This window comes from Populus alba, chromosome 18 (assembly GCF_005239225.2).
Source record: "Populus alba chromosome 18, ASM523922v2, whole genome shotgun sequence".
Lineage (NCBI taxonomy): Eukaryota > Viridiplantae > Streptophyta > Magnoliopsida > Malpighiales > Salicaceae > Populus > Populus alba.
The window spans coordinates 7,259,155-7,285,462 of record NC_133301.1 but is presented as its reverse complement, the minus strand read 5'-3'; the positions used below and the strand labels follow the sequence as shown (position 1 = coordinate 7,285,462).

At 33.1% G+C, this 26,308-nt stretch overlaps 3 protein-coding genes and 1 pseudogene across 4 annotated transcripts in view; 3 read left to right on the top strand and 1 right to left on the bottom strand.

Annotated features, from left to right (window-relative positions):
* LOC118062448 (protein LAZ1 homolog 2) overlaps positions 1 to 2,861 on the top strand; it is a 6,333-nt gene extending 3,472 nt beyond the window's left edge. Inside the window, exons 3-11 of the mRNA XM_073406390.1 lie at positions 279 to 421; positions 508 to 564; positions 679 to 787; positions 1,058 to 1,242; positions 1,322 to 1,410; positions 1,702 to 1,951; positions 2,140 to 2,373; positions 2,459 to 2,593; positions 2,721 to 2,861. Coding sequence (XP_073262491.1) covers positions 279 to 421; positions 508 to 564; positions 679 to 787; positions 1,058 to 1,242; positions 1,322 to 1,410; positions 1,702 to 1,951; positions 2,140 to 2,373; positions 2,459 to 2,593; positions 2,721 to 2,861 — 1,343 coding nt within the window. The remainder of the gene's footprint in view (positions 1 to 278; positions 422 to 507; positions 565 to 678; positions 788 to 1,057; positions 1,243 to 1,321; positions 1,411 to 1,701; positions 1,952 to 2,139; positions 2,374 to 2,458; positions 2,594 to 2,720) is intronic.
* Positions 2,862 to 3,059: 198 nt separating this feature from the next.
* Positions 3,060 to 9,157, bottom strand: LOC118062469 (uncharacterized). Its single transcript, XM_035076236.1, has 13 exons — positions 8,587 to 9,157; positions 8,201 to 8,353; positions 7,897 to 8,109; positions 7,710 to 7,799; positions 7,450 to 7,566; positions 7,073 to 7,342; positions 6,426 to 6,582; positions 6,110 to 6,187; positions 5,505 to 5,605; positions 4,919 to 5,089; positions 4,311 to 4,385; positions 3,933 to 4,040; positions 3,060 to 3,498 (listed from the first exon to the last, which is right to left on the bottom strand). The coding sequence occupies exons 1-13, from the start codon at positions 8,974 to 8,976 to the stop codon at positions 3,151 to 3,153; spliced, it is 2,271 nt and encodes a 756-aa protein (XP_034932127.1). The 5' UTR covers positions 8,977 to 9,157; the 3' UTR covers positions 3,060 to 3,150.
* Positions 9,158 to 12,511: 3,354 nt separating this feature from the next.
* On the top strand, positions 12,512 to 15,246 carry LOC118062477 (guanine nucleotide-binding protein subunit gamma 3). Of its 2 annotated transcripts, none has more exons than XM_073406255.1 (4): positions 12,512 to 13,207; positions 14,202 to 14,254; positions 14,385 to 14,429; positions 14,530 to 15,246. In XM_073406255.1, exons 1-4 carry the CDS (start codon positions 13,070 to 13,072, stop codon positions 14,624 to 14,626), a joined length of 333 nt encoding a protein of 110 aa, XP_073262356.1. In that variant the 5' UTR covers positions 12,512 to 13,069; the 3' UTR covers positions 14,627 to 15,246. The 2 variants fall into 2 exon arrangements, with proteins under 2 accessions (XP_073262356.1, XP_073262355.1); XM_073406254.1 differs by having other exon boundaries at positions 14,527 to 15,246.
* A 4,134-nt stretch (positions 15,247 to 19,380) lies between these two features.
* Positions 19,381 to 21,958, top strand: LOC118062454 (probable ADP,ATP carrier protein At5g56450; annotated as a pseudogene).
* Positions 21,959 to 26,308: the final 4,350 nt, after the last annotated feature.

Here is a 26,308-nt window from a genome sequence, read left to right as displayed (position 1 = left end):
TAACAGAAAAACAACGTGTCATAGCCAAAAGTGCCAAGTTGTGAGACAAAGTGCACGTGTCGACTTCAAAACAAACGTATACAAAGTCCCGCGCGCAACCAACGCCTTCTGTTCCGTTCTCTTCCTGCTTTACTCCATTCTTTTATTTATTTGGGATAAAAAATGACAAGATAATGTTAATAAATCCATTTGGAAACCTATCCAATATTTTCCCTTCTTTTATATACATGCATTAAACTTCAATAGTGGGTATGTAATTTGGAGAGTGGAACATGCAGAGAAATGGCAAACAGGATATGAAGATACTTACAGAGATTTGCACCAGCCAGCTGTTGTTATTGGAGGATGTTTTGCAATTGTATCAGTGCTGCTTTCTATCTATCTCATTTTCCAGCATCTTAAATCTTACACTAATCCCGCGGTGCGGTCTGTTCTTTAATTAAAATTTTGCCCATTTTCTGCAAAGTTGATGATTTAAATCATGAATTCTTTAACTTTTTTTTTTAGGAACAAAAGTGGATTGTTGCAGTTATTTTCATGGTTCCTGTCTATGCAACACAATCAGTAAGGTTCTATCTTTATATAGTAGGCATACATCATGGTTACTTTATTTTACATTTAGTGATTTTTGTGCCCTTAATTGGTGGATACTAATTCTATGGTTATTTACTTGTGCAGATTTTATCATTATGGAACCCAAGAATGTCTGTTGCTTGTGACATTTTAAGAAATTGCTATGAAGCATTTGCTTTGTACTCATTTGGTAGCTATTTGGTTGCTTGTTTGGGTTAGTAAAGCTCTCCACATTTTCTGAGCTGTTTTAGAGATTTTGGTTGCTATATTTGCTTCTGTCAATGCGCTTACCGTCTCCCTGTTTGCTATAATTTGTCTAGTTATCATTATGTCCCTTCTGGTAATTAGACAGCACTTCAGGGAAGTGAACTAATTTCAGAAATTGCAACAAAAATATTTTCTTTGTCCTCATCTGGCTTGATTTTGATCTGGTGTGCGATGTTACTTGTTGTGTGAGCTTGCATTTTGTCAAATTGCATGCTAGGTGGGGAAAGGAGTGTAATAGAACTCCTTGAAAATGAATCGCGAGGGCAGCTTGGCAAAACATTGTTGGAGCGGAGGAATGGGAATCAAGCTGTACAAAGTAGATCTTGTATCAGCTTTTTCTTCAGGCCATATGCTATGGGAAGGGACTTGCTTACAATAGAGCGATTTGGTCTTGTACAGTATGTAAGCTACCGACCTTTCTGTTTATATGATCCGATCCTGACGACTTTGTTTGGAGTCTAATATCTTGTGGTTAGTTCAGATGATTCTGAAGACATTTTGTGCATTTTTAGCGTTCTTGTTGGAGCTCTTTGGGGTTTTCGGTGATGGGGAATTCAAGTGGCACTACGGGTATGTACTACTTGTGTCATCTTCTGGTTAAGTTGCCTCCTTTTTTCTTTTTTCTTTTTTCAATCTTCAGGTGTTTTAATGCAAATCGATATCCTTGGTATTTTTAGGTTCGCAAAGTGAATGCAAGTCTCTTCTACTTATACCAGTGTGACTTCTGTTTGTGAAACGCTCTCAATAAGAAATTGTTTTCCTCTCCTATTCTATCAGATGATGCCTTGTTAGATATTCAGGAATGGGGTCCTTGATGGTTTTTTGTTTTTGGATCGGCTAATCCACTCTGGTTTCTTGCAGGTATCCATACATAGCAGTGGTACTCAACTTCAGCCAGATGTGGGCACTATATTGCCTCGTGCAGTTCTACAATGTAACGCACGAACGACTGAAACCAATAAAGCCACTGGCAAAGTTCATCAGCTTCAAGGCTATTGTGTTTGCCACCTGGTGGCAAGGCCTGGGTATTGCTCTCCTTTTGGGCCTTGGAGTTCTGCCAAACGTGAAAAAACTCCGAACAGGGTTGCAAGACTTTTTGATTTGCATAGAAGTAAGTTGCTGCGGTTTTGGAAACAATTTTTCTCCCCAGCAACTCGTACCATTCATTTATTGCAAGCAGTAGTTGCAGCTGTGCTTGAGTATTACCACTGAAGACTTGGTGCCCACAAAACTCATTGTTCCTTGCCTGTTTGTTTTTTGTTTCCACAACTATATGGTTTCCTTTTGATTACTTGGCAGATGGCGATTGCAGCTGTGGCTCATATATATGTATTTTCAGCGGAACCTTACCGTTTTATTCCTGTTTCTGGGTATGGAAGAGTAACCACCGAGACAACCAAAGCAGAGTTGAAGTTTGGGGGAGGTGACCAGGAGAAGTCAGCTGTGTTTGAAAAGAGAGAGACTCAGGTTGCTGCTCCCGGAACAAGTGTAACTGAGAGTGTTCAAGACATAGTTCTTGAAGGTGGTCAAAGCGTAAGTTTCTCTCCACGAAAAACCCTCCTCAGTATTAAAATTCTTGAATTGTTGGATTTTATTTTTACGCTCATCTTAAAAGCAGGTCGTCAAAGATGTTGTGTTGACCATAAATCAAGCGATAGGACCTGTAGAGAAGGGTGTCACCAAGATCCAGGAAAAAATTCACCAGAGATTTGTGGGTTCAAAAGAAGCATCGGAATTACAAGTGGAAGAACGTGTAGAAGAAAACCTTACTGGAGAACAAAATATATAAAATACCAGTTTTTTTTTTTTTTTTTTTTTCGTGTGGCAAATCCAGAACTCAATATTTGCCCCCCCCACCCCTTCCCATTTGCTGGGGTCAGTATTGCTGGTCTAAACATCGCTGGGTAGATAAACGAAGGAAGGTTGTAGAGAAGGCAGGTATAGGAGGAAATGAAATCCAAGGACCGCCCGGCATGGATGCCTGCGGGCAGCCTGTTTTGCGAATACTGTCTGAATGGTGATGAACACTATCTTTCTTTCCATGATGGCAATAGGCAACACAGGTGCAGTGGATTCACAAGCTATGGTTCTGTGTCCATCGAAGAGATTCAGTGTTGAATTCTATTCAACAAAATGAAGCTTGAGACCGTCTCTCATTATCTTTCCCGAGCTGCAGGCTGAGCAAGGAGAGGGTCCAAAAGGCAGTTCAGGAGAGAATATGGATATAAATGCTTTCAACAATTATCATTATATGCCGTGGTAAAATAAATTTAATATATAATGTTCACAAGAGAGATTCAGATCATGTTTTTAGTGTCCATCTTGTCCTCCGCAACATATTTCTGAGCAGCACTCGATGCAGCCAAAGCACGCTAGAGCAGTGCAAAGCTGTGTTAAGACTATTGCGAATTGGTTGTTTATCTTGGAGCAACACTGGACGCAGCACATACAGCAACATTGATCACACATTATGCTACAGCAATTGGAAGCTGCCTTAATGATAATTTCTGCTGCCTCGGGCAACTTTGACTCTTCAGCTCCTGGACGAAGGTTTTCAGCCGTTGCAGTCAAATTGCCAAAACCAACACCAAGGTTCCTTATAAATATTCTTCTCCGGCCTTGAGAGTCTACCTTCTGGGGATTAACTTGCCATGGCAACTGTTTACATGAATTTGGAAGACACTAACGCTTAGATGATATAAAAGTTGAATAAAAATCAGATGAATAAGAATGAAAGGAACATCATCCATGTAACACTGTTAACTGGGCAAGACTAGAACCATAAACTGCAGTTCCGACAATTTATATGTTAGTAGTTTAGTCAATGAGCAGCTAGCTAAGAGGAGATTCGTAGCACTGCCTGACTGCCTATGGGTGAGGCTAGACAGATTTAAATGCATTCTCATTCATCACGTGAACTGAAATAAAAGTCAAGTGCAATAATTACTGCTGGAAAAGAAGAGGTAATTCGCGGGACTTGCAAGAGCAGTTGGGAGTAACGAACTTGGTGTCTTCACCTACGAATTATGATGCGATCCCTAAGGTAGACAAGTGCATCAACAAGCTTGCAAAAACACCAAATTAGCACATACCTTATGCCCTCCAGGTGATTCTGCCGCTTGATTTCCTCTATCAGTCTCAAGTAATGACATACAAGTATATTCAGAGATAACACCAGTCCGTATACTCAATTTGGCAACCTGACAATAAGGAAAGACATCAATAACCGGGGGGCTTAACTAGCAAATGGAAGCTTGATAAGTTAATAAAAGAAGCTTGCCATGCAGTTGACCATGGAGCCAAAGAACAAATTAAGGTGTTTCATAGGATCTATAAGTTTCAGTTAGGTAATCAGCAGAGCAAGGCAAATTTCACACTAGTTTATAAACAAAATGGCCAGAATCTCCAGACTTGAATGGTATTACTAAATCAATTTTTCAGGAACAATAGGAAGAAGAAAAAACAGAGACCTTCTCCTCAAGCTGTTTATTTTCTGAAAACCATGCCTGCGCAGTGAGTAGATCTATTTGCTGCTTTGCAGAAACCTGTTGCAGAACATAAACTCTGTAAGAATTGACTATACAAAATCCAAAACTGCAGTTATTTGCACGTGAAACAGTGATGTTTTGTACAGGTTTTTCCAGGTGAACCAAACTACAATGGTCTTGAATGAGAGATATGGTAAAAGAACAAAAAATCTATGAAAAAGGTTTGACCAGGTTTCCAAGTCACAGTAAATCATAAAAAATAATACATTAAAAAGTTAAATTGGAAAAATAAGTAACAAATTATGATAAGTGAAATCTTGGAATTACAGATAAGAAAACAAGTTAAAACATTCATGGAGTTGAAAATTAGCATCTCATCACTAGAAGCAGCAAATTAGATTCATAGGTGGGTCACCACCAGCTAGTTAACCTAATACCACAGTACAAACATTACACGCACAACATTGGCTGAACCAGAGAGAAGCACAGGCAAAAAGGAGCCATGCACCACGTCAACATTATGAATTACAAAATATATATCAAACACAAAGGAAAGAAATACAGAACAGGATAACTGTCCTGAGCCTTACACTGTGAAGAGGTATGTCCTTTGCCTTTTGTACTTTCATGTCTAAAGAAAAATTACTCAAATCTCCAAAAAAACCTGTAGCTACAACAATGTCAGGGAAGTTTCCCCGAAATCTCCCTGAAACAATCAATGGGTTATCAGAAGAAAGGTCTGGAATCCGAGAAGGGTATACCTATAACAAATTGCAGAAGAATTCATGAGTTTATACAAGTTCAGGTGAAAATAAAATCCATACCATCCAATTGAATAATTTTCTAGAAAGTAAAGGAAATTAATCATACACAATAGATGACAAAGAATGGATGGATATAATATGAAACAGAAACTGATAAATAGTATCATATGGAATCAATTGGATAATGTACACGTTTTTCAGATTTTTTTAGCAGAATAATCATCAAAAAGTAACTTCAAGTGTTTAAAAAAGAAAAGTGTCTTAGAAAAGAGAAAATTTGAGACTCTAACATGTCACTTCTTCATGAGAAAAAAGGAATAAGGGATAACAAGTACATGCACATGGAATCATACCTCCACTGTCTTAAGGCAGTAAGGCTAAGGATAGCCTAAAGGAATTAATCAAAGCGTACCTCAACTTCATCAAGATCATCAAAGGCTTTGATGGTTATATTTGCAATGATTGTAGATGAGATTCTGCTCAACAACTTTTGCATTCGAGACTCAACTGAATCTGACGACAAAAAAGGCAAAAGGTACAGTTTACCAGTGCTGTTAACATGAGAAGACATGAATTTCCAAATATCAGTTGTCATTTACTAGGTAATTTATTTTTAGCATCAAAACTCCGAAGTGCAAAAACACAGATGAGGCATTCTATTCTAGGCGTGCAGGATCTATGTTATGTTAGTTCCACTACTAAATTGGAAAACCACAAGGCTATCTGTCACCATATTATAACTATAAACTCCAAAGTTTCAACTATTGAGATCTCATATCATATGTAGATATCTAATGGCAAGACAAAACAATCAGGCTAATTCACACCAAGATATTTTTAAGCCTATTAACCTATCTCTCCATGATTGTCAGATATAAGTAAGCAACAGCCAAAACTTCATATCACTCAATTATGCAGCAGCCTCTCCAGATTCCCACGCCAAAAAATAAATAAATAATAATAATAAAGAAAATTTTAAAAGAATAGCATACTCTGAACCAGTGTATAAAAACTGACCTATGTCGTAGGCAGCATCATATTGACCCCTGCTAATCATTGCAAGCATTCGTAGGAAATGATGATTGCAGTATGAACCTGTAATGTTCCAAAATCTCAAGGTAATTACATGAAATTCTCAGAATACATAAATCAAATCTAGTCAAAATTGGAAGTTTTTTTCAAAGAGATGGAGTTTGACATCCTAAGAAATTCTAAATGCATCTATGGAGCCCCCCTGAAAGAAAAAGGGGAAAAATAAAAATAAAATAATAAACTAAAAAAGTAGCTGATAATATGCCATCAGTCCTACCAATGATGCATAAGAAACCATTACCTATCCCAAAGGTACAAATACGTGGACGTATCGATCCTCCGCCTGTTATATGACTTTTCATTATATCACAAATGTGTCTTTCATCTTCAACAGCCCCATCAGTAACAAGAAAGATGAAAGGAATTGAGCCTCCAGATTTTGATAGCATTTCTGTTGCCTGGAAGCATGAAGCAAGTGGAAAGTGGTTACATTTTTTTTTTCCCAGACTGATGCATAAACTACAACCCCAAATGCTGTGGACGTGCACATTCCAATATCCACAAATTGATTTCAATATAATTTTTAGAACATAAACAAGTCTAAAAAAAGAGGAATATCAAGTTCAAATATATCAAGATACAACGAGCAAAATGTAGTGCTTCTCGCACCACCATTTTGAAATCATGACAAAACTAAAATTGAACAAACCATTCATTGAAGGAAGGTTGTTACAGTAATTTAATTTAGTATGGAGAATTGAGGCCAAAAGATACTAATCATTTTTTATCTGTTCATCAAAATGCTATGTACTAAATTTTTTCAACATTTAATTTAACAAGATGGCAGGCATTTTAATGTTAAGATCTGTATTTAGGAGTATGTAGACATACATATTATACAAGCATGGACACAGATGAATAATCACAAAATCATTAATGAAAGATGACCTGTTTTAGAGGAACCAAGATATTTGTATCACCACCAGCAATTAAATTCGTACTCATCCACTCAACAGCCCTTTCAACTGTATCTTCAGAGGCCAATTCCATTGACGATGAAAAAAGATAAGTCTCTCCATTAAAAGCTATGATGTTGAACGAATCTTTGGAATCAAGGTTTGTGAGTGCTGCAGATAAGGCGATCTTTGTACCATCAAGGGGTGCTCCTTCCATGCTTCCACTTATATCAACAACAAACATTATCTCCTTTCTGAACACCTATCAGATAGTGACTTCAAAGCTCAGTCCATATTCGGTCAAAAGACAGGGCAAGAAAAGGAAAAGAAGTTAAAATTAAAAAGAGATTGAGCACATGCTGTCCTAACCTTCCTACTATGATGACCTCCAGGAAAAAGAAAGGCACAAAACATATCTCTTTGATCAACATCATGAACAGATGGAGATTGCAAAAGCACTCCGCCAAATATATGACTAAAAGAGACCTGATAAGCATTTAAACACAAGAATTACATATCCCAAGAATGTTGGCATCTTATATTCCAAGAAGTGGACTTTCCTTCTCTGGTAAACAGAAAATGTAAACTAAAAGGGCATGAATGACATGAGAAAGTAAAATCAATCTTACAGCATATGAGAAAGTAAAGTCAATATTTGTCCAAGTGAGAACTTCTGATTCATATGAGAAACCCAATTTTCCAACTTCACGCCTCAATTCCTGTAAAAAAATTTAAAAAACAATCACGTCAACCTTAACACAATACTAAAAATCTGAAAAGCATTACAAAACCAAGCAACTATAGTCAAAGATGCACCTTCAAAGGATGGCTAGTTGTCTTGCACACAATTTCAGTTCCAGTACCAGTGGTTACATTCAATTGTATCTTTTCTTTTCTGGGTAGCTTCTTTACATGAGGAGTTACATACTCTGGAAAAATGAATGGCACAATCAAGGAGAACTCCCCATTGTGGTACAGTAATTTCTGCATCCAACTAACTTTAATAGAAAGCGTTGATCCCCCGTCAACCTTTACAGATAAAACAAAACATGAATATATATATATATATATATATAAAAGAAAATCATGTTTAATCCATATTATATGGGCTAGAACTTACTTTGGGTATCGTTATGGTAAATGTATGTGGCTTCAGAAAGCCTCCATTTTCAATCCTAACTTCCTTTTCCAAATCTTTTTTATCTTCAATAGCAACCAATTCCGTATAATACAACTTTCTAGAAGCCTCAATCTCAACACCTAGAATTGAGCCCTGTTATCCAAATAATAATAATGATGATGAAAAAAAATGATATTGAGAGAGATCAAAACAATAGCATAGGCCAAAGATTTATACAAACCCTTTATGCCTAATGCTTTAAATAATAAAAAAAAAAATACTAACACTAATTCACCCAGAAAAAATAAACAATATGTTTAAACAACAACAACCAATAAGAGAAAGGAACACAAAAAGATAAATCCTTTACAGGTATCCAAACACACCTGCTCGCCCATAGGGACGGCAAGACGACAATCACAGCTTTCACTTCCCATAACACAATGAACCCTCCATGATCCACTGATTTTAACAAAAGCAGTATCCAGATAAGAATCCGCTTCCAATTCAATCCGGTTCATCTGGAGAGGAATCAATGCTGGGGGGTCACATCTGCCGTGCACGTGCGGCTGGTAACTTGGTATATCCGGGTTATCCACAATCCCTGGGTTTGATATAACTGCATAAACCATCGGTGCCTTTGGCAAATAGGCCACTGGTGATTTATCCATGTGCGACGGTGGCTTGGGTGGCGTCACCGCCCTGTCTTTCCCCAGGTATATCCTTTTTGACAGTTTCAGCCCGTCTTGAACCGATCTTCCGAATTCCTCCGCCATGCTTTCGAAAAACAAATGAGTAATAAAATGAATCGGAGAAAGTGAGAATAATAGGAATCGGAGCAGCAGCGAAGGAAGAAAGGTTTCAAAACGGGACAATGGCCTTTCTTTCTTTCAAATAAGGGAGCGTAAGAGAGACGCTTGGGATTTTTATATTTTCTTACTCCTCTGCCCCTTTTCGTTACGATCGAGCTAAGCAGCTGGATGCATTAACTAGTGATATGGTGACATGTGGGATACCGTTTCACAACTAGTCGTTGAGCGTGGACAAAAATGGAATAGATGGGAGAAAGGTTTTTTTTTTTGGAGTAGTTATGGTTTAAAAAAAAAAATTATTTAAAAATATATTAAAATAATATTTTTAAAAAAATAAATTATTTTTAAAATTAGCATTTTAAAATGATATAAAAATATTTACAAAAAATTAATTTAAAATAAAAAATAAAAAAAATTAAATTTTTTTAAAATTATTTTTAAAATACAAAAACATATATAATACAGATTTGTTGTGGTAGGGGCACAATCGTCTGTTTATTATCACAGGTCGCATTTTGGATAATGGATTTGCAATCTACCATTTTCCTAAACTACTTCTATGAGTTGTATCCACCCTTTTAATTAATTAATTAATGAGATGAGATGAGATGAGAATAATTGGGGTTTGTTGCCCTGACTGTTTTAAATCCTGTATTTTTTTTTATTTTTTTTTTGGTTTGAAAGTCATTTTTTAAAATATTTAATTTTTTTATTTTAATATATTGGTATTAAAAATAAATGTAAAAAATTATTAATTTAAATAAAAAATATTTTAAAAAAAATTACTTAATAAATGAATAGTTGAAGCGTCAATTACTATTAAATAAAATATTAAAATAAAATTCTATTTTAGAAGAGAAATCAAATATTGTTTGATAAATTATTTTAGGAGCGTTGCCCACTTAGACAATTTCTTATGGATTTGTATGGAGCATTTTTTCTTCTTTTTTTGTTCTTTTTAAATTTTTTTCACTTTCAATTTGACTTGATTTAGAATTTAATTTAATAATTTATTTTTATTTAATTTTTATAGGCATATCTCATTGAAAAAAAAATCCCAAGATTAATATTCTATTTTATGAAATAAAATTCAATTTTGCAGTGGTAAAAACATTAGGACTTAGAGGACTAAATTCAACAGTGAGCAACAATACAAGATTTGTTTTTCCTTTGCATTGTTCATTCCCTGCTTTTTTTTATGATTTCTGTAACACCTTGAATTTTTTGTATGAGTTTTTATCTTTTCTAAAAATCAACTACGTCAAAAATAGGGGATTTTTTTTTAATAATATCATAAAAACAGATGCCTTATCAAGCTCACCTTTTAATAATTTTATCACAAGTACATTGATATATAATTTATATTTACATCTTAAAATGATTACAACACCTTATGTAATTACAATATAATCATTAGACAATATGACCTATCCAATACAAAAGGTGAGATAGTTTAGATAATTCTTTTATAAGAACAGATGCCTTAAAAAAAAATAGTTGTAAAAAACACTAGCTGGCGAAAAAATATCATAAAAATTTACATCATTATGATTACTATATTTTATAACTAAATAAATAAAATCTTAAAATTAATTTTTTTTTATGATTTTAAATAATTTTAATGTGCTAATATTGGACATGCTTCTTCAGCATTTATATTTTTTGAATTATTTTTTATCTTCGACATTTGGTAATTAAATATTGAATTTTATGATTTTTTTTGCTTCGACATTATATTTTTTGATTTTTTTTGCTTCTCTTTATGGGTTGTTTTTGTCTTATATAATAAATCATGTTTTTAGTAAATTTAACCTGATTTATCTTAAATTATCATCATTTAAATATTATTATTTTACATCACGAAAATTTAAACTGGCTTGCGACGTAACACGGAACTTGTCTAATTAAATACTATAATATTACAGTCTCAAGTGTACGACCTTTTTTAAAAAAAAAACAAGAGTTGTGTAACGTTTGTCAACACCCTCTCTCTCCCTTCCCTCCGCAGAAAACACACAGCAAATGCTGCTTCTTAGGGTGTGTTTGGTATTGCGGTAGCTGTTGTGGTTGTGGTTTGAAAAAAGTTGTTTTATAAAAAGTACTTTTAATTGAGGTTGGTTTGAAAAAATAGGTGTTTGGTTAAAACTGTGGTTAAAATTGAGGTTGAGTAAAAAGTAGTTTAATGTGTTTGGTTAATAATGCTTTTGAAATTGAGGTTATAAAATAATTTTAAAAAATTATTATTAATATTGATGGTTTTTAATTTAAATATTATAGATTTAATTATTGTTATTACATTATGAAATAAATAATATTTTATATAAAATATTATTTATTATTCAATTAAACTATCTACAATTCCACTATGTATGAAATACATTTGACAAGGACTATAGTTTTTTTTGTTTTTTTAAGCACGTAACAATATCAGGTAAAATATAATCAGAAAAAAAATTGAAATTGCGATTAAATTCTGCAAATGTTACGTCATCAAGCGATCTTTGTCTAATTTATATAGTGTCATTGAATAATATTAAACACTAGTTTTTTTGAATAAAACACAATTAAAAAATAAAACATAATTTTTATTTTTTATTTTACTCAGTCGGACATGGTTCAATGCATTTTGATCTTGGGACCGGTTTGGCCGAAATTGGTCGGACCGGAACAATGTAGCTGGCTACACTGTTCATGTAAACAGTGTAGCATGCTACACTGTTCCTTTTAACCATAATAAAAAATATTTACAAGAGTGGTCTTTCATTTCTTTTCTAAGCAAACAGGAGAACGGATTAATTAGCAAGAACAGTGGATAGTCATGCTCCACTGTTCATGCTAATTAATTAGCATGAACAGTGGAGCATGACTATCCAATGTTCATGCTAATTTGCATGAAGTGCGCAGAAAGCAGGATTCATCTGCTTTTCTTTACCCGGTATTTTAAACGCAAAAACAGTGTGGGACCCATGAATAGTAAGTTGCTTTTTATATTTACCAAACAGGTTGCATCTGCGTTTTGTTTAAAACGCAGACGCAACCTCGTTAGCAAACGCCCACTTAGTAAAATACCCCGGCTCTCTCTCTCTCCCCCCCTACGCAGCCATCACGTGTCATCTCAGGTACTTGCCATACACATCGTGCTCTTCGCTTCTCACTCTGCACATCGATCACCTCTTCCAGCGAGTCAGCGACACGCACGAGAGGCAGAGAGAAAGACTTGTTCTGTAATGTTTTCTACTACGCGGCGGTGTTTTTGTTAAAATTTAAATGTTTTTTCCTAGTTTTGATTTGCAAAACTATATTAATATATTATTTTAATATATTCTTAAATAAAAAAATACAATTACTATCGGAACCCCAAACATTACCTGGACACGATACTCGGGTAAAAAGAAAAGAAAAACATGTGGCAGTGGCGGTAAGAAGGAGCCTTTTTTACTACAACACCAAAACTCACAAGGGACTAGTTGTTAATGGGAGGGGCTGTTGTGTACAGAGACTTGTTCGCAGGCTTTTTCCACTGCCGACATTACCATTATCATTAGGAGCATGCACGCACGCACAACGGTTGTCTTCGGATACATAGCTCTATCTCGCCACATGCATGCTCTCTCTCTCTCTCTCTGAAAATAGTAACCATCAACAATCGGATCAATCTGGTGCAACTATTATTCACCCATGTACCAAATCTGCAATCGTTTCAGTCTCTTGCTTGCCGCTTCTTTTCTGGGTATTGTAATTATCCTTGTCAGGTCACGTAATTACTCTCCCTCCCTCTGGAATAATAAACTCTTTTTTCTTTTTCTTTTTTAAGCTATAGTACAATTACAGCATTCACACCTAACATTACTTGCCCGCTTCATGTTTGTCGCCTTACTATATTTCCACTTCCTATGCTATTGCTAGATGTAGTTTCTTTCTTACACCTCCTTCACCAGCAGTACCGTTCTTGCTTTCCTCTTGCATTTCCTGGCTCTTCTTCTTGTTTTTCTTTCTTTTTTCTGCTCAGTAGTTTCATGACACATGAGCGTTGAAAAATAAATAAATTAAGAGAGCAATGGCTCCTGCTACGACCTCTGTACCGTCATTACCCTCGCCTTGTCCAAAGTCACCGCGAGAGTATCCAGATTTGTATGGGAAGCGCAGGGAAATGGCTAGAGTGCAGATGCTTGAGAGAGAGATTGGTTTTTTAGAGGTGGGTCTTAAATCTGCTACTGTTCTGTGCTCCCCCCCCCCCATCTAATTGAATGCTGAGTTTTGGTTTCTTTCATTTCTTTTATGCAAATCTTAGTGGATTTGAAATGTAGTGAAATTGACAACTAATTGAAGTGATAGTATCAAAACAATCAAATAGAGGAGGAACTAGAAAGGGAAGTTGAAACGAGCTTATCATGTGTTTTATTGGTTTGCTGTTGTCCAAGTACTTCTCATCAACAGTAGAAAATTGGACTGAATCTTCTTTTTATAGTGAAATTTTTGGAGGCACAATCCTTCTGGTTGCGAGCATTCAAATTTTAAAAAACATGATAAACAACCAAGTACTGCAGGTAGCTGAAGGATGAAATTTGGGCTTTTTTTGGGTTGGTGGATTGTCATTGTTCAAAAAGAGAATAGAAAAAACTAAAACTTGTTATTGTTGCTGGCTGTACCTAACCTGAAACTTGAAGCAATCTTGCTTCTTGAATGCATTCTGCATAGCGTCTTATATTCACTGTTCATTATGTGGCTGAAGCCCACTTGCCAGTGATACCTTTTCAAATTGTTTATGGATCGAGGGCTTCTGCCGAGTCTAATTAGATGCAGGATTATTGATGGACGTTCTGTGTTCTGCAAAATATTTGCATCGCAGAAGTTGTAGCAACCAATCACACTGATTGAGAGCAGTCTATTTCAACCCAAACCACAAGCTGAACTTGATCTGCAAGTGATTATTTATTCCTGTTTTAGAGATTTATTCAATTTTGAATCTTCGCCTGGTCTAATTTGACACCCTCTAAGAGGTTTTGCTGACGATAGAGTGACCTGTGTAATACGATAAAAGATGAGCAGTCATTAAAATCTGTAGCTGCTCCCTACCACCCAATTTATTTCATGAAGTTTATGTGCAGATAGATTGGATGTGGTAAAAAGAAGTTCTTCTCTGATATGCTTAAGCAAATATAATGAATTGGCAATTTCAATTTGAGCAGGAGGAACTAAAATCTATTCAAGGCCTCCAGCCTGCATCTACATCCTGCAAAGAGTACGTCAGTTTACAATTACCTTGCATAGCTTCATGTGTACCAAAATTTTTTGCTCAAATTTATATGAACTAGCTATAGATTCTGTTCAATTATCGGCTAATTAGAATTAATTTAAATAACATGCTGCAGGGTCACTGACTTTGTCATGGCAAACTCAGATCCTTTGATGCCAACGTAAGAACAGTTCCATTTGTCACCAAAAATTTGCTTTCTGTTTTTGAAGAGGAACAGCAGTCTTATTTTTATTTTATTTTTTGCATCTTCTAAACAGAAGTCGGAAAAAACGAAGATCTAGTCGGTTCTGGAAGTGGCTATGGTACTGTTTCCTTGTCCTTTTGTCTCGTGTTTCTGTATCTCAACTTGATACCTAAAATAGGTGTTTGCATAATCCTCATTCTGAATTCTTTTGGTTGGCCTGATGTTCCACACAATTCTTTATTTGACAGCTTATAAAACTTTTGTAATTAATGTATTTAGAGACCGTTTGGTAGTGAGTTTGAACATGCGTTTGCCGAAATTTTGAATTTTTTTTATTTATTAAAATTGAGTTCGGTTTGTACTTTTGGATCGTTTTGATGTGCTGATGTTAAAAATAATTTTTAAAAAATAAAAAAACATCACTGACATGTATTTCGGCACAAAAAACTATTTGAAAAGCAACCGCTATCACACTCTTAATGTTCTATTATGAACTTAATGGCGTTTAGTTATGCAATCATAGCATAAAGAAAAATGCAGTTGAAAAGGCAGGCCTCAGGCCTTGAATCCATTCTTGCATAAATATAACCAACTAGTTTCTCTTCTTTGCACGACTTGACACCGTCACAAATAATGCGATTTCCTCTGTCGCTCGCAGGGGAATACGCTGTTTTAACTTCTCATGGATTTGTTGCTGCTGTTCTTCGGGCTGCTCTCTTCATCTAGAATGTCCAAGCTGCTGTGAATGTAATCTATGTAACTGCTTTTCCTGCATCAGCTGCTCAACTCTGAAGTGGCGGTGGTGTTGCTCTTGTCCACGTCCTACATCCCATTGCTGTAGAAAGATGTCATGCAGCAGGAACTGGTGCTGCATTTGTCAATTACCTGCATGCCCAGATTGCTCTTGTAGCGGTTGGACATGCTCTTGTCCCGAATGTCCGAAGGTGCGCCTTTGTTGCAATTGTAAAAACACTTGTTGTAATCCATGTTTATTCTTCTAGCATATTAGTCTAATATTTTTAGGAAGCTCTTATCTCCAATATGCATTTCAACTGCTACATTTAGGATATTGCTTGGAAGATTTGAATCTTCCAAGTGTTTATTTAGATAGTTCCAATTTATGCTAAGGAGCTGTCTATTAAATTATCTATGGGGCTGCAACAACCACAGTTGAAAAACAAGCTCCCAGAGAAACTTTAAAGCCACAAACAATAGGATAACCTAGACGCAGATTGGATTTATAGGCCTGAAATGGTTTGACTGTATTCATAAAAGACCCATGTCTTCATATTTGTGGTCTTATCATAGACATAGGTTTGTTGTTGTTTACTTCAAACGTTGTTAGATTCTGCTGATATACAGTGAGGGCTCTTTTCACCTTCGCAACATTGGTTGAAATACTGGTATTCTTTGAATTGTAAAGGGACTTGATACTTCAGATTCGATCCACATCCATGATTCAAAATCACGTACCTCCTTCTTGCTAATTATTGCTGCAAAATAATTGAATTGGCTGGTCATATTCTTGCTGGGTTGTGATTGTTACTGGTCATAAGACTACCCTCTCTGCAAAACTGTAAAACCACAGGGCAAAGGTGCTGTCTTGTCGCTCAGTTTTCTGAAAGAATTATAGTAACAATTCAACATGATGACATTGTCAGTGTTTCTTTTTGTCAATAAATAAATAGTACATCGAAGGCTCCTCGCTGAGCATAGTGGTGTCGGAGCATGATTCAAAACAGACATGCATTACCTCGTAAATTACCGAAGCTATTATGACTTGCAAAGTGGGATTTGGGTCTTAGAAATACGTTCAAATTATCCATAATCTACAGCACACGAAGAAATTAGTAAAACCACCGTCTGTGAATACGAGAATGTTTAATTTTTTTTATATTTTTCATATTGGTTTGATGTGTTATATTAAAAATAATTTTTAAAAAATATTATTTTAATATATTTTTAAATAAAAAATATTAAAAAAAACTATTATTAAACTCTCAAACACATTATAAATATATCCTAGCCCAATCTTAATAAAATAATTCATGGCTGTTATCTTTTCACTTCCCCTAAATGGCTAAATCAATTAATATCTGTTGGTTTTGTCCCAATAAAAAAAATTCCAACATTTATTTATAAAAAATAATTTATCTGGAAATGATCTCAACCGTTTACAACATACCAACAACCTAGTACTATAAAATTATATTGTCAAAGCTGGTTAAGTCAAAGATTTTAGCTGTTTATTGCAACAGTCCCACGACTGCAAATTGATGAAGAAAGGAACTGCAGTGTAGTACAAAGTCAAAAGGTGATGATGATGTGTCTTTTGTCTTGTTTGGAGGGAAAATGGACAGTTACATGGTCTTCAAAAGTGGCTTCACAAGCAACATTTATGGTATAAAGATGAGGGATGAAGAAATAGTGTCAAATGATATGTCATGCGGTATTGTTTGTTTTTAAAAAAATTTATTGACTTAAATAATATTGTTTTGGTCAAAATAACATCAAAATTCATTGTATCATTTAAATAAAATGATGTTATTTTTAGTTTTTTTTACTTAAATTAGGTCATTAATCTTTTTCTAATTTCAACCCCTAATCTTTTATTTATTCAATTAACTCTCCAATTGAATTTTAATTCTAAAAATCAATTCAATTTTGCTCCTTCCAAGTTTTAAAATGATTCCTTGAGTTTAGCGTCTTTTTCATCTTGGTCTTTGATTTTCGATATTTTTAATTTCATTTCTAATTGACTTCCAAACTTTCAATATTTTTAATTTTACCTCTATTTTTAGTTGAATTGGTTTGTCAAATTCACATATCTTTTGCAAAAAAATCATTGGTATTGAATCTCTTTAATTTAGTTCTTAATTAACCTCCAAACTTTTATTATCTTATAATTTTGTTCTTGATTTCACCCAAATGAGCTTGAAAAAATTAAATTTGGTCATTTAAAAATCCAATCTTCTCAATTAAGTCTAAATTAGGCTTTCAAACTTTATTTTTCATCAATTAAGTCCCTAATAAAATTAAGTTGACCCATTAAGAGTCTAATTAGGCATTGCACTTAATTAATTCTTTTAATTTGACCCAAATGAATTCTTAAACTCAATTAAATTTTTAATTGAGCTCATGATTAAATCAAATTGGCTTTTTAAAAGTCTAATTAAGTCTTTAGATTTAATTTTTATACAAATTTATCCAATAATAATTTAATATGACCTTGCATCTGCATTGTTTTTCAATCTTGGATATAATTAGATTCTTGATTCCTCCATATATTTTAAAACATGTCGTAGATTGATGATGTTAAGCATGCAAATTCAGTTCCAATAGTGATTTTTGAGAAGCCATTGTCCAACATCACATTGGCATATTGTGAATTTTTTTTTGTAATTATAGGTGTCCGGATTAATTTATGCGTGCCTCAACTAATACTCAGAGACCCTAAATTTAATAACTATTTATGGGACTCGAGCTAGTGACCTCTAGAAAGCAAACTCATGACTTGACTAATAAAGCTACACCCTTCAGAGTTGTCATATTATGATTTTTGACGACATGGGTGGTGGTTAGGGTAGAAAATAAAGGGGTTTCGGCAACTAGGGTTTTTTTTTTTTAAATTAAAAAACCTTTATGGTTTTTTTTTTAATTAAATTATGAATTTATATGTACAGATTTTCACACACCAAATCTCACTTATCACAAAATAGTTTGGATAAAGGGAAAGAAAAGATGGGATAATAAGTGTTCCAATGGCTTTTTTTTATTTGATGGAAAAGTTATAATATTTAATATAAAAGTAATTTAGTCACTAAACATAATATAACGATAATCTTGTGAATAAATCAAATATTTTTGTTGACTTTTTTGGCATGTTAAAGTGAGGATTTATAATTATAAAATTATAAATTCCAAAATATAAAATATAAATTCTAAAATAAAAATAGAAGCAACTTGAAAAAATAAATAAACTCTAAGAAACTCTATACAATTAACCTTTCTTTTAGAAACCAAAATGAGGGATCAAGGACTAAAAGTGTTATAAAAGAAGAAACGAGACCCTTTTCCCCCAATGACAAGAAAAAAGTTTCATTTGATCCCTCATATTTCCATTTTTTTTCTTTCTCATTCAGTTTTTTTTAGGTTATTATATTTGACTCTTAAACTTTATTTTTGTCACATTTTAGTCCCTATAAATTGAGAGATGATAGAGAAAGTTTTTAAAAAAAATAAAGAAGAGAAAAGGTTCTATGTGGTTTTACTATTCAAAAATCATTATTCACCATCTTACAAAAAAATGGTTCATTTACTATTAATTTTGTCCATTGAAGTTCATGGTTTTTCTGCAATGACCTATTTATGGGTCGGTCGGTTGATTTTATATAGTTCATGAAGTATCAAATCCTTTTTTCTCTTCTCTTCTCTTTTATTTGTTTTGTATTGAATCTTGTTGAAAAAAAACATAATATTTTCTTTTTAAATCTTTTATAATGACCTCAGACTCCTCACATCAAAATACATATTTAATCCCATTCTTTTTCATAATATGTATTCTACACAATATTTTTAACATTACATACCCAATGTTAAAAGGAAAATCAAAAGAAGACTTTAAAGACCAATTTAGCCATTTATTTCTAAAAGAGAGGTTTTCTTGCAATATCTTTCTTCCAAGATTTTTTAAGGAGATCGTAAAAGGTTGCAAGATGCATGATCTGCTGGTCTCATAATTAATTTACAGTCACATCGATCTTTCATTTGTTGAGAGAGCAAGAGTCCAAGATAAATTTTGAAATAAATAAATAAAATTGTATGGCATCATCTTGAAAACTCACCTTTAAATTTAAAGCCAATAGAGAGTCTTAGAACTGCAACATACTTAAATAAGTAACGTGTCAAGCAAACAATTATTGAAAAGATATGAGCTAACAAAACATGATAATTGCAAATGAGACTAAAACACTAAATGAGACTAGAACTTGGAAAGTGAAGAACACCCAATCCCAAATGAACCACACATCAAATCAAAGAAAAAACAGCACCTTCCAAGCTCAAGAAGTTGAATTCAAATAAAAACTCAGTCCTAGACAAAATCAAATCCTGAGAAACTCAAATTTCAAGTGAGTGCATTGCAAAGAATAAAACACTCATCATTTTTAAGTGAAATAAAGGAAATCAAGAGATCAATTCAAATATTCTTGGTTTAAAAATATATTAAGATAATTTTCTGATGGTTGACAGATTTTCACAAAGATCTGATGGCAGGTGCATTGCTGGGAGGGGTAGTGCACACAATAGTGGCACCGATTGAGAGGGAAAAGGTGTTGTTACAAACCCAAGAAAGCAACTTGGCTATTGTAGGGAATGGACGCAGGAAATTCAAAGGAATGGTTGATTGTATTGTCCATATAAGAAGAAGGGATTCTTTCGCTTTGGAGAGGCAATGACAGTAGTGTGATTAGATATTACCCCTCTGTTGCTCGTAATTTTTCTCTTAAGGCGAGTAAAGTTGGTTTCCTTTTGGTTTCTGGTTTGAGGTTAAGGTGTTTGATGAATTGTGTCTGTGTGAGTAGTGGGTGGATTTGTTATTCAGTGTCTTGGGTTTTTATTTTATTATTATTATTATTATTTCTGATGGTTCTTGATGTAAAGGATGGTTCTTTATTCTAATTTGTGTTTTTCATGATGAAGTTTGAACAAAAATAGGAGGGTTATTTATCAGAAGATATGGCGTTAGCTGATAGAAGTTGATGAGGAAGGTTATTTGCAACTGATTGCTGCTAGTGGGGAATAATGAGGATATAAGACTTGTTAGTGAAAATGTTGATAACTGGATTTTGATAAAGATGAATTTGGAGAAGGTTTTAAGCAATTTTCTTTAAGAAGGGTTTTGATGTTGCCAGTAATTAGAGACTTCCTGGCTATGCATTGACTTCATGAATTATTATGTCATCTGAAACTGTTGGATTGACTTTGAATTTTTGGTGAATTAGTTTGAAGGTATAAATTGTGAGAAGATCCGAGAGTGAACTTTTGCAAGGAATGAAACGAACACAATTTTGAGAGATAAGATGGTGGGAGCTCAATTTCAGATTCATTGGTTTGTGAAAGATTGTAGAAAAGAAGATTCAAGAACTACTCTGCCACACAAAAGTAGAGCAAAAAGAGTTCAATGAATCACAGATGAACTTTAGAAATTAATGGGGGTATTGAATGCATTGAAGGCCAAACAGAACCTTTTATCGATATGCTTAGGTTGGTTTTTGACCTTTACTTTCCCATAAATTCAAACTCTTAAGGGCTTGGTGATGATGTTGAAACCTCATGGTGACACTAACTGAGCTTAAGCTTTTTTCTTAGGGCATGCGGATAGTTAAGCTGCATACCACTCGCTAAAGTTTTTGTTGATTGCAAGATGTGATAAATAGGACTGGTCTGGCTTAGCTGGCTGATTTCTACTCGAACTGAAGATATGGAAAATCAATAGTCTTTTTGAGCTAGCAGAAAGTGTCATTGTCCATGGCACGATCAAATCTAATGATGCAATTAAAGATAATAATTGGGTTTTTTTTTTTTAGTAATTACTATGCATAAAAGGAAGTGATCTTTTGCTCTGATGGTTGATGTGAAAATTCCAAGTAAATTAGGATCACTCTATTTTGTGTTATGCTGCCATGATCACATGGTCAGTCTTACTTCTGCAGGATCTTTATGAAAACATCTTGCGTAATGGAAACCATCAAAACGGTTCAATTCTGTCTGGTGCACCTGCCAACTCCATTGCAGGTGCTGCAGCTGGCTGTACAACACTGATCTTAATCTACACACTTGAGATAGCACACACCCGCCTTACTGCTGACATTGGTAGAGCTGATGTTCGTCAATTTCGAGGTATTTTCCACTTCCTGACTACCATATACAATAAAGATGGGATACGAGGAGTTTATAGAGGCCTTCCTGCATTTCTACACGGAATGGTTGTTCACAGGAGCCTATACTTTGGTGGGTTTGATACGTTGAAGGAGATTTTGTCTGGAGAAGCAGCTGAACATGGATTGGCACCGTGGAAGCGTTGGGTGGTGGCTCAGGCAGTCACAGCATCTGCTGGGTTGATGTCATATCCACTGGATAGTGGATACAGTTCGAAGGCGGATGATGATGCAATCTGGCCTGGAACAACAAATGTATAACAGCACACTTGACTGCTGGAGGAAAATTTATAGGGCAGAGGGGGTGGCTTCTTTCTATCGAAGGGAAGTCTCAAATGTGTTTAGGAGTACTGGTGCTGCTGCCATCTTAGTTTTGTATGATGAAGTTAAGAAGTTCATGAAATGGGGTGGCTTGTGGGAGTAGTTTTGGTTAGTTTTTCATCTGAACTAGAGGATTAGAGTAAAATGAGGGTATTGCAGAGCATTTGGTTTTGTAAACGATACTTCTGTTGTTGAAATGCACGGATTCCGTTGATTACACAATTTACTTCTGATAAGGTATTTGGAAACCTGACAATTGGTATCGATGAGGAACAGATTTCTCTCCACCACACACACACACACACACACACACACACATATATATATAATGGACTCAACCCCTTTTTGTTAATTCCTTATGGATGGTAGATTATGGTAATCTACCATGCATTTTTCTTTTGGTTTCGTAGTGCGGAGAATTCTGAATTAGTTTTTACAATAGTGGCTCGACCGAGAGAGTTGATACATAAACTCAACTTAAAGATCGAGTATACCATCTTAACCATTATGTAAAAAAAAAAAAAAAAAAAAAAAAAACCCTAAATTGGTTGCAGAGATATCATAAAAGCCTCATCATCAACAAATTCAATAAGAAGTAAAGAATTATATGATAAGTGCTCGGGTTGGAACAAATTCAAAGATCCTCCTAACAAGCATTGGTTCTTGATAAATCATAAGAATCGAATCTTGGACCTCTATGTGCTGCCAACTACAAGTGTTCCGAATCCTCCATGTTTGGTTTCAGTTTAATTGACTAAAAAAATAACAATTTCATGATCTTTAATTCCTTCAATTACATTATCAAGCATCAAGAATAATTAAACCCCAAAAGAAAAACACGAACGAATAAATTATTAAACCAAGTACTATATAATAGTGAAGTAGTGGGTTCCAATGAGAGAGAGAGAGAGAGAGAGAGAATAATAAGAATATTAACAAAAACCTACAAGGCTCATGTAAACCACTAAATTCCAAGACATGGTTTACCGTTAATTGTAACAATATTTTTACTATTTTGCCTCACATTTTAAAAATCTGCGCCCCTGATTTTACAAATCAAAGGCCCGGGGTCGGGGCGGTATTATTGTTATGTCCATGGGTTCCATTGATCATTGTTAAAATTGATTTGGGCAGATAAGTCTTTTTGTCTTCTTGTTTTTTTTTTTTTTTTTCAATGGAATCATTTATTTAACCTTGGTTACCAAAAACAAAACAAGCAGGGCATAATTATAGAAAAAATAAACATAGAAAAACAAACATATTCATAATATAAACTGAAAAGAAAAAATAAATAAATTTCACAAATTTAGTCTTTTTTTTATTTTAGCACAATAAATTGACTTTATTACTTTTTGACTAAAAAATATCAGGTTTGGATTTGAAGGTGTTTTTATCTTTTTATCATGTGATTATCATGTTATATCAAGGGTGAGATGGTCATTTGATAAACATGAAAATTATTAAAAAAATAAAAAAAGTTGGTGCGTGAATAATGTTTATCGGGTTTGGATGACGCATGTGGCATCATCTAGAGATTGAACACTAGCTTTCAAGCAATGACCAAATTATCTTAGTAGCCCCTCCACTCTTAGGTGGTGCGTGTTCTCTCTAAATTTTTGATTTGGCGTCAACAATTCCCCTCCTCTTTCCTCAATTTTAGTGTTGGCCCTCCAAATTTTTATGATTGTCCTTCAATTTGTTTTTTCTTCAAGTTTGGTACATGTACTATTGATTCTATTTATTTTATTTAGAGTAATTTATCGAACTTGAATCTTTTTGCAATTTCATTCCCTTTTGATCTTTTCAGCTATCAGATTTGGTCCTTATTCTTTTGATTATTATTTTTGAGATAATGTTTAAAATTAATTTTTTTTCTAACAATTCCATCCTTCTTTAGCCTTTTTTTTTTCTGTCAAATTTGATTTTTATTTTTTTATTGCTACTTTTTTACCTTGAAAATATTTTAAAATTGATATTTTTTTCCAAATTCGTCCCTCAATATTAAATTAGTTGGGTGTTGAACTTCTTAATTGAACTTATCTCTAGAATTTAACAGATTGCTGGTCTGAAAAATTAACCCGGGTTTAGAAAGTTTACATGAGATTGTTTTTTTTTTTTTTTTTTTTTTTTTTTTTTTCTTTAATTTCATTATATTTTTAAGCTCATTCTTATATAAAGATCATAAGACTCTTTTTTTTTTTTTTTTTTTTAAATCTCAAATCAGCTAGGTGGGTTGATCTAGGCTTTTTTATTATTATTATTTAGTGTTTATTTAGTTGGAGGTTGGGCCTTTTTTTTTTTTTTTTCATTTTATGAGAATCTTCAGTGATTTTGAAAATGTCACATTTTATCACGAGTTTTTTTTGTCTTTATTAAATTTAGGTTTTTTAAAATTAATTTTATTTTTTGATTAAATTAAATTAATTAATTGAATATAAGCATTAAATGTTCAATTCATAGTATTTTGTTTTGTTTGCTTTCCAGGTCACTGTTTTCACGGTGCACGCGGTCTCTTTCAATTACTCAAACTGAATCAGTGAGTCAACCCAGACCCCTTTTTTTCATTCAAATTTTATTTAATTAGTGATTGGACTCTGTTTTCTTTTTGCTTTCTTTGAGATTTTCAGTGATTTTAAAAATGACATAGGTTATCTAGGATTTATTTTTATTTTTATCGAATTTAGTTTTTTCAAGGGGATTTTTTAAAATTAAATTAAATTAATTTCTTTCATGGTGCACGCGGTCTCTTTCAATTACTCAAACTGAATCAGCGAGTCAACCCATACCCTTTTTTTTTTCATTCAATTTTTATTTAATTAGTGATTGGACTCCGTTTCTGTTTTGCTTTCTTTGAGATTTTCAGTGATTTTGAAAATGACATAGGTTATCTTGGATTTTGTTTTTGTTTTTATTGAATTTAGTTTTTTCAAGGGGATTTTTTTAAAATTAAATTAAATTGATTGATTGAATAATACTCACTTCATAATATTTTGTTTGGGTTTTTTTCCAAATCAATTCTCTAACAATGCAGATGTTTTTTTTTAGTTATTTAATTCTTAAATTATTTTTATTTTTTAAAACATTGTTGACACTTAAATGTTTTTTTATACTGTGATTTGTCCACCAATCCACTAATGGTTCATTGAAATCTTTCAAAAATTTTAAAAACCTAGCTGCAACTACATTTGGTATTTCATCCATTTATGAACCTTCAATTGAATAGTTACAATTTATTCTTATTGCATCTATCACCATACTTTTATAATGATTATTATTATCATTTAGAACTTTATATATGTTGCTAGAACTAGATGTTGAGCTAACAATCCTTTTTAACATGGTCTTGTAAGGAACATAGGGTTCTCCGTGTGCAAACCAACAAAATTATTTCTCAATGTATCTTATTTTTAAAAGATGCATAATCACAACATCTAATTAGTGAAACTTTTTATTTTTACACTTTACATATAAATATCTAATTCCACCTCCACTAATATTCTTTGAGATTTAAAAGTTTGAAATTAATAAAACTTCAACCTTTTATAATAATTTGTCTTATACAACCTTTAGGGTGAATCTCGATACATCAAAGAATGATCATCTATTACTTAAGAAATCTGTGTGGAATAACACTAACAATATTTATTAATAATGTAACAATCAATTTAAAATTAAAATTTGGTAATTAAAAATAAATTCATAATCTAATAACTAATTATTATTTTTGTATAAAAATGTAATGATGCATCAATTTTTTTTAACTAAATAAATCCAATTAAAAACAAGTAATCAATACCTTACTAATTATCTATCATTCATTTAATTCATATTTATTTAATCTAAATTAATATCTTTTAATTATTATCAATTCCCAAAAAAACCAATTCCCCAAAACTTCTAACATAACAATAAAATTGACAAAATGTGATTGTTATGCATTAAATAATTCATTATTTATTTCAGTATAACACACCTAAGTTATAAAATCAAAATCTATTTCATCATATTACAAGTAAATTTAAATTTCCCAAAATTCTAAACAAACCCAACATAAAAATCAAACTTTAATTTTCTATGAAAATGTTGTAAAACACTTAAATATACAAGCAAACTATATTATAAATACTAAAAAAAAATATCAATACATTAATTTAAAACATAAATGGGTAGGTTTGCTTAGTTGGTGTAGAGAATATTTAAAAAAAATTAATTATACCAAAACAATGATACTGACATTACAATGTGTTGGATGACTAAATTTATGATGATTAGCCTAGATTTATGGGAATATAAAGGGGTAAGGGTTGTTGTTTTGATTTGCTTATAAAAAGAAAGAGGAAGAAAAAGAAAAGGAGGAAGATAAGACTGATGTTGGCTATAATATTTTTAAATTTACTAATATAATTTTCAAAAAAATATTGTGATGAAAAATTATTGTTGGTATCTATTGACAAATGATGACATGTCATTATTTTTATTCTATAAGTGATTATGTTAGTAATTACTGATAAAAAATATTCCAAGAAATTTTTGACAACATTTGTCATCTCTATTATCATAAAAAAATACGATAAAATATTTTTTTATATGTAATTA